The sequence below is a fragment of the Physeter macrocephalus genome, chromosome 4 (genome assembly GCF_002837175.3).
Source record: "Physeter macrocephalus isolate SW-GA chromosome 4, ASM283717v5, whole genome shotgun sequence".
In the NCBI taxonomy this organism is placed as follows: Eukaryota; Metazoa; Chordata; class Mammalia; order Artiodactyla; family Physeteridae; genus Physeter; species Physeter macrocephalus.
In genome coordinates this window covers 21,929,156-21,937,473 of record NC_041217.1, presented here as the reverse complement: position 1 = coordinate 21,937,473, position 8,318 = coordinate 21,929,156, and the positions used below count along the sequence as shown (strand labels likewise).

The 8,318-nt window shown below is 48.9% G+C and overlaps 1 protein-coding gene across 4 annotated transcripts in view; it reads left to right on the top strand.

Annotated features, from left to right (window-relative positions):
- Positions 1-8,318, top strand: part of SUSD4 (sushi domain containing 4) — a 135,621-nt gene that overhangs the window by 62,499 nt on the left and 64,804 nt on the right. For all 4 annotated transcript variants that reach the window (XR_008617026.1, XM_055084043.1, XM_024130558.2 and 1 more), the window contains exon 3: positions 3,460-3,672. Coding sequence is in view for 3 of the 4 variants with exons in the window: in XM_055084043.1 (XP_054940018.1) it covers positions 3,460-3,672 (213 nt within the window). In the remaining variant the exon portion in view is untranslated. The remainder of the gene's footprint in view (positions 1-3,459; positions 3,673-8,318) is intronic.

Below are 8,318 nucleotides of genomic sequence, written 5' to 3'. Positions count from 1 at the left end.
TCAGCGGCCGTGGCTCACGGGCCCAGCCGCTCCGCGGCACGTGGGATCCTCCCAGACCGGGGCGCGAACCCGGTTCCCCTGCATCGGCAGGCGGACTCTCAACCACTGCGCCACCAGGGAAGCCCTAGATGCCTCTCTTTTAATTCATTCCCCTAACCCCGTCCTCCGTCCAGTCGGTCACAGGTTTTGTGATTCTGTGTCCTTAGCGTCTCATGTGGCCCTCTTTCTATTCCATTGCGTCCGCCTTGGTTCTGACTCCTCGTTTCCCACCCAGTTCTGGCGCGAGCCCTGAAATGCCACAGTTCTCAGGTGCTGGCCCTCCCTCGGGCAGGTGCGGGACTGGCTGCCTAAGAGTCATTGAGAGAACTTTCTAAAACTCAAGACTTCTGGACCCGACCCCAGCCAGAGAGAGCCTGGATCCCTGAATGTCCTTTTACAAAGCTGCCCTCCTGCTCCTTTGGTGCAGCTGGTGGCCTGGAGGCACCTCCGATGAGCTTCCTGCCTCCTGCTGGGTCTGGACGAGTCAGTCCTCCGTGCAAGTACAGGAAAGATCATTCCACAAAACAAATCTGATCCCAGTCATGTCTTTGTTCAGAGCTCTCAGTACATGCCATGCCCCTACCCCTCACCTCCTCATCAAGTCCAGACCCTTAGCTAACACACTCAGCCTTCGGGATCTGCCGTCGCCGTCTCCTGCCCTCCCTTCACCACCCTCCAGGAGCCCAGGGCTCCACCTGTGGCAGTCACCCTGTCCCCAGCCTGGCAGAACGACCTCTTCCCTGAAATGTGCTCAGCGGCTTCCCGCCTCCATGCCTTGTGACCTGCCCCCCCGCCCCAGTGCCCTTCCTCCCTCCGGCTGGCGGGTGTCTGCCTAGCTGTGAGCTGTCAGCGCCAGACCTTCCAGAAGGCTGTCCCCTCCTCCTACCCTCGGCTTGCCCTTCTGTGGCCGCCCAGTGTCTGATACAGCCTCTGTTTGACTTACAGCGTGTGTGTCGGAGTGACTTGCCCTCACAGACTGCCAGAAAGCGTCCAGACCATTCAGGTTTCTGTATGTTTATGCTTCTAGGCTTTCTAGGCTGGCATGGAATCACGGATTCCATTGCTGCTAGTTGCCCCCTCAATACCATAATGGGTATACGTTTAAAGGACCCACCCTGCGACGGCCAGACTCAGAAGGAAATCCTTGACCTTCATCACTTAGGAAGCACTTGACAATTTACAGTGCTTTCCCTTGAAACAAAAACATGAAGCCATCACTTAACGACCTGCTAGTACTTTACTGCCCTCCCCCCAGATGGGTATTAGTCACCCTCCAAGGGGCTGGAAAACAGCCTCCACTGTCAGGGCGCTCACAGCGGGGCAGAGCTGCGGCTGCGTGTCAGGGGGGCTGAGAGGCTAGATGGCGTCTCCTTTGTCAAAGCATCTTCTGTTTGATAAAGTATCAGACCTGCTCGCACTTAAAGATGTAATAGAGTCAGATGTGGACGCTGTCCACTTCCCTGCTTTCTTCCTCCTTGACTTTTCGCCTGGTCCACAGCCGCGTGCCCTCGGCAGAGAGAGCACGTTATGACTGCCGGACCCCGTGCTGCCGCGGTGTCTACTGTGCCGTGTCGTGTGGCTTTCAGCACAGCGGTGCTGGCAGAATGTCCAGGGTCTTGAGGTCAGTTGGGGAGGACAGCAAGTGAGTCCTTCACGAGCCCATGGAAGTTGGGGTCAGGGAATCACCTACCAGCTGAGGACGATTTGCAAGCCCAGTGTGTTACAGAGGATCAGGTGTCTCATGAGTCCGACATCTGGGCATCACCTGGAAACCACGTAAGTCCTCCAAGAGCCCCAGTGATACTGCCTCTCGGCCTGGCCTGAGATTTTCTAAGATGGCCCAGCCTTTCCCTGTCCCTCTGCCACGTCTTGACCTGGCACCAGCAGCTGCGCTGGGGGCGGGGGTGGACGGGCACACCACCCCCATCTGGATGAAGTCATGCATGGTCGCTCTGGGTACCTTTTCAGGAAGGATTTGTTGGTTGATTTTGTAAGAAAATGGAGTAGAAGGCCTTCGTAGTATGCAGAAGTTTGGGGTTCTCTCTGTCGCCAACATTGCTTTCCTTGGAGGGTACGTTGGAGCACTGTGCCCATGGACGACCCCTTCCTTATCCTTGGTGTCCCCCGACGAGCTCGAGACATCCATGAGCTCCGTGTGGCCACACAAAAGATCGTTCAAAAATGCAAATCCGGTCCCAGTCATGTCTTCGTCCGAAGCTCTCAGTACGTGCCATGACCCCACCCCTCTCCTCCTCATTGAGGCCAGAGTCGGGCCTTCGTCCCAGCCATCTGGCTGTCTCCCTCCCCCCGACATCCAGTCAGTTGACAAGGGGCCCCTGGAACCGGGATGCCTCACACTCTGGTGCCCTCCTTGCTGCTTCCAGCACTTTCCTGTGCTCTCAGGCCCACCGCGTCTGACCGCACCATTGCCGGGGTCTCCTAGCTCCTTCTCCTCCACTTAAGTCCCTCAGGCTGCTGTCCTGTCGGCCTCCTGGTCCCCGCTACCCGGCTCCATGGCTCCACACTGGCCCCCTCGCTCAGCCTGGCTTTCTAGGGTCACCCCGGTATGTCTCCCACTCCCTTTTCCAACTCTGTTTATTCACTCATCAAACATTTATGGAGCACGTTCTAGGCAGAGCTGTGATAGGTTTCACGAGGGTGAAAAAGTCTCAAAACCTGTCCTCGAGGGGCTCGTAACCCAGAATGAGAGGCGATCATTCTCCAAATGATTCAGTACAGGGCTGTGTTCACGTTACACTGGTGGAACAAATGCGGGGGGCGGGCAGGGAGAGTGGAGTTAAGGAAGGCCTCCCGGAGGAGGAGAAATGTGGACCAGGCCTGGCTGATGGGGGCGAGGGCAGGGGGCAGGGGAGGGTGGGCATCGCCAGCCTGCCTCTTCCGCAAACCCTGTATCGCTCTCAGCCGCCTGCTGCTCTGCAGACACGCCCGCGGTCTCCCCGCCCGGCCATCGTGCACGCCATTCCCCTGTGTCGCCCTCCACAAAGTTGGTTCTGTCCTAGAAGTCTTACCCGTCCTTCAAAGCCAGGCTCAGATTCCATCTCCCCCTTTCCCGACTACCTGTTCCTCCTCCGCTCCCTTCTGCATTTTGTACTTCAGTCTCGACATTTACCGTTTTGTATTGCTTTCGTTGTTTACTTTTCCTCATCTCCTGCTCCTGGAAACTCCTTGAAGGGCTAACGTGACCGTGGAACTGAAATCACTAATGAGCGCTTTTCTAAGCAAAGAGCAAAAAGCAGTGTGAAATGTGCACTAGAGTGTTTATTTTCTTGGCTTTTTTATTGGTGGAGTTGGGTGGCCCATAGCATCGGAAAGAATACAGTGTCTGCCATTTATCATGGGAAACCTTCAGCATCCGAAGAATATATTCAGAGGCACCTTTTCTTCTCTCTGTCCATGTAGGGTTCGATGACCTTCAGGTGTGTGCTGACCCAGGCGTCCCTGAGAATGGCTTCAGGACGCCCAGCGGAGGGGTTTTCTTTGAAAGCTCTGTCACCCGATTTCACTGCCAAGATGGATTCAAGCTGAAGGGCTCTACAAAGAGACTGTGTATGAAACATCTGAACGGAACCCTGGGCTGGATCCCAAGTGATAAACCCATCTGTGTGCAGGAAGGTAAAGTGCTCTCCTCCACCCCCTACCCCCATCCCATGGCAGCCACTCACGTGGTCAGCTTGTGGCTGCAGGCGGTACCCTGGGCTGCTGTCTGTTTCAGGGCTGATCCTGCAGGCTGATGGAGGAGCATGCATGTTCAGTAAGGGCTGGGGCAGGGGATAAATGCATCTCAGCATCAGGAGTAATCGTCTTCCTTTTCTTTCTCAGTTACCACCCAATTTATCAGCATTTTTGTCAATGCCAGAGAGCAACTCAGATAACCTGAGGGCCATGGTATGAGCCTGTGTGCCAGATGGGGCGGTACCCTGGGCTGCTGTCTGTTTCAGGGCTGATCCTGCAGGCTGATGGAGGAGCATGCATGTTCAGTAAGGGCTGGGGCAGGGGATAAATGCATCTCAGCATCAGGAGTAATCGTCTTCCTTTTCTTTCTCAGTTACCACCCAATTTATCAGCATTTTTGTCAATGCCAGAGAGCAACTCAGATAACCTGAGGGCCATTTATTATTGGGCTGCCAACTCACCACTCATTTCCATGTTGCTCAGTAAAAAGTGCAGTAAATATATTGGGCCAAAACTGTGTATAATGATACAGAAGATGCATGTTGCTCAGAGAATTAAGTCAATTACTACTTATCAGTTCTGCGTTAGACATGATTCATTTAAGGAAAGAAAGAACTGTGGCAAGCAATGGTAGATTGACAAGGTAGACATTTATTTCTAGCAGGGTATCGGTAAATTTATTGGTCGTGACAAGGTATTCATTTACTCCTAGCAATTATCCCTAAGTCTGTTGGTTGAAACAACTTATATATGTATATATATATATTTTTTTTTTTCTTGTTTGTTTTCACTCTGTAGAGATACTTTTAGAGTTTAAAAGAATGCATTGAGTTTAACTAATTGGAATGCCAAATTGTTGCTTATATATCTCTGATGATCAGCAAGGTTGAAGTAGGAATAGGCCGGAATTAAGAATTAATTCTAGCCCCAAATTTCCATGAGGCACAGAACTGATATTTCATCAAGTTCATTAGAAGAGAGTTTCACTTTCTCTTAACACCATTATTGATTTTATTTGGGGATGGAGCTTTTATAATAATGCTAGGTAAACTCTTATTCTGATTTAATGTGTATCTTCTTTATGAAACTTTTACAGTAATTTAATTTGGCAAGCATTGATCAAACATCTATTATGCTCCTCCCTTTGGAAATTATAAAGGATGGGTAAGGTGGTGTCTTACCCTTAAAGTACTTGCTATCTTTGCTTTTATTTTCAAGGTATTTTTTAAAAAGCCAAAATTATATAAAGAATTAAGGTTTTTAAAAGTAAATTTATTTTTCCTCTTACATGCAGTCCATGCAAGCTATGATTTCTGTAAGATTCTATTAATTAAAAGTTTATTTAATATATAAGATAGATAAACAACAAGGACCTACTGTATAGCACAGGGAACTATATTCAACATCTTGTAATAACCTATAATGGAAAAGAATCTGAAAAAGAATATATATAACAATCGCTTTGCTGTACACTGGAAACTAACACAACACTGTAAATCAACTCTACTTCAATTTTAAAAAAAGGGTTATTTAATTTGTATGTAAAGACTTTCCTGCTGAAACCTATGGCCTAAGATACCCAGTACTTAAAACCCAGACAAGCTCAAAAACATCAGAGAACAAAGAAGACAATAGGCTTCCTGAATATTGCCCAGAGATGAAGGCCCTCTGTTACTTGGTCATCCTGGAAAAAAAAAAAAAAGTTTATCCCTTTTTAGATGAGCTTCTTTCCAACCTTGTACATAACAATGTAATACATAGTAATTCCAAGAAAGGGAGTGAAACATTACCTTGGAGTAGAGGCTTCTATTATGTAGGTCTGCGTGCATAATTCTGAACACTTAGCCCCAAATGTGCTGGGAGGGGCTGTGTACCTGGGGATGGCAGTGGAGTGTCAGTTCTTTTATTAGGCAACTTAAAATAAGACCAGGTACTTCCAAAGAACGTTCCAGGATTCCTCATTTCCAGTCATGATGTTGTGCTGTAATCGTCATTTTACAAAGTTTGGAAGAACAGGTATTGCCTTTCTAAGTATGATGGTATAATTAATTATTTTTAATATAAATGGTGGTCTTTGTTGGTCTTTGAAAGATCTGTATAAGGAGATTACTTTCGTTGCCCTCACGGTGGAGAAAATCATCACTGTTAGTAGCCTAAGCCTTCTGTATGTGGCTTACAGGGGCGAGGGGCACACAGAAGTCTACTCCATGGATGTCGTAAAGCAGGGAAGAAGCTAAACTTTTTGTCCCTGGAGTTGTAAATGGCCTTTACTCCCTGATTAGGACTTATGCTGGGCGAATAGTAAGGGCTGCTCAATTCATTTGTTTCTGTTGTTAGGTAATTCTTTTTTTTTAAAATTTATTTATTTATTCATTTATTTAATTTTTGGCTGCATTGGGTCTTCGCTGCTCCACACGGGTTTTCTCTAGTTGCTGAGAGTGGGGGCTACTCTTTGTTGCGGTGCACGGGCTTCTCATTGTGGTGGCTTTTCTTGTTGCAGAGCACGGGCTCTAGGCGCACGGGCTTCAGTAGTTGTGGCACGCGGACTCAGTAGTTGTGGCACGCGGGCTCTAGAGCGCAGGCACAGTAGTTGTGGCTCACGGGCTTAGTTGCTCCACGGCATGTGGGATCTTCCCGGACCAGGGCTCGAACCCGTGTCCCCTTCATTAGCAGGCGGATTCTTAACCACCGTGCCACCAGGGAAGCCCTGTTAGGTAATTCTTAGAGGGCTAATGGATCTTTCTGCATGCTGGTAATAGTGATAGCAATAAATTATCACATGTTTCAGGTCATTAGAGTTTAAAATTACGTTCAGATTCACTATCTCATTTAACAAGTACAACTGCCCTACAAGACAAGTCTTATTGTCCTCATTTCCTGGTTAGGAAACTGAGGCTCAGAGAAGTTACTCACTTTGTCAAAGTCACACAGCTGATGAGCAAGCAGCAGATCTGTAACTCATTCTAAGCCAGCATTTTTCCTCTACAGGATTAAATCTAACTTTCCCCTTGGTGTCACAAAAGCCCTATTGTAATCAGTTATGCAACAACACGTTGTTATAACAAATGGCATCATCAACATTCAGAGTCGAAGGGACTCTAGAAATTAGATAATCCAAGCCCTTGTTCTAATTTAGTTTTTGTTTGAGCAATAGGGAAACTGAGTCTCAGAGAAGTTAAGAGTCTTCCCAGACTTAAATGGTGATTTAGGGACACATGTGTTCTAGCCCAGGTCTTGTCACTGTTGCCTGGACTCCTTCCAGTCTTCCCTGCTGTCAGCCAGTTCTACCTGAGGTACAGATTTTTAAAAATAAGTTCATATGCATTAAAATGCTTTATAACAGAAAAGTGCTCTACAGAAGCAAGGTGGTATTAAAGCAAATATTTTCTTGTGCATTCACACAGATTCCCTCTCTTTTATTCTCCACTTCACCCTGCCACACATACCAGCCATCTCCCTTATCTCCTTTTACTCCAATCTAAATGGTTTATTCCAAGCAAACTCACTTATAGAAGTTTGGACTTACAGAAATGATAATATAGGCAATGAATTAATTTCCTGGCACCCAAAGCCTCCAGCCTAAGAAATATCTGTGCTTGTCAAAGCTGCTTCTGGGGCTTCCCTGGTGGCGCAGTGGTTGCGCGTCCGCCTGCCGATGCAGGGGAACCGGGTTCGCGCCCCGGTCTGGGAGGATCCCACGTGCCGCGGAGCGGCTGGGCCCGTGAGCCATGGCCGCTGAGCCTGTGCGTCCGGAGCCTGTGCTCCGCAACGGGAGAGGCCGCAGCAGGGGGAGGCCCGCATACCACAAAAAAAAAAAAAAAAAAAAAGCTGCTTCTGTAAGACTACAGCCTGCACATCCCCCCGGTCTGGGAGGATCCCACGTGCCGCGGAGCGGCTGGGCCCGTGAGCCATGGCCGCTGAGCCTGTGCGTCCGGAGCCTGTGCTCCGCAACGGGAGAGGCCGCAGCAGGGGGAGGCCCGCATACCACAAAAAAAAAAAAAAAAAAAAAAGCTGCTTCTGTAAGACTACAGCCTGCACATCCCTGAGCAGGGGTGAGGATACTTATGGTCCAGGGAGCAGGGGAGGTGACCAGTATGCTGGAGAGGGTACCATGGAGTTGGCAGAGGACTGAAAATACTGCCTAGGGGCACAGGGCTGCTGACATACTAAGTACAGTGACTAAAGGCCAGGGGGACAGCCACCATCTGGGCCTCTTCCTTTCCAAAATCACTCAACTAGTCTACTGGGGGACACTTTCCCTGCTAATACATCCCTTTCCCACATTTCATAAGAAAAAGTATAGGTAAACTCAGATTGACTTTGCATAAATTCATTTGAGGCGAGACCTTCAAGATGGCGCAAGAGTAAGACGTGGAGATCACCTTCCTCCCCACAAATACATCAGAAATACATCTACATGTGGAACAGCTCCTACAGAACACCTACTGAATGCTGGCAGAAGACCTCAGACCTCCCAAAAGGCAAGAAACTCCCCACGTACCTGGGTAGGGCAAAAGAAAAAAGAAAAAACAGAGACAAAAGAATAGGGACGGGACCTGCACCAGTGGGAGGGAGCTGTGAAGGAG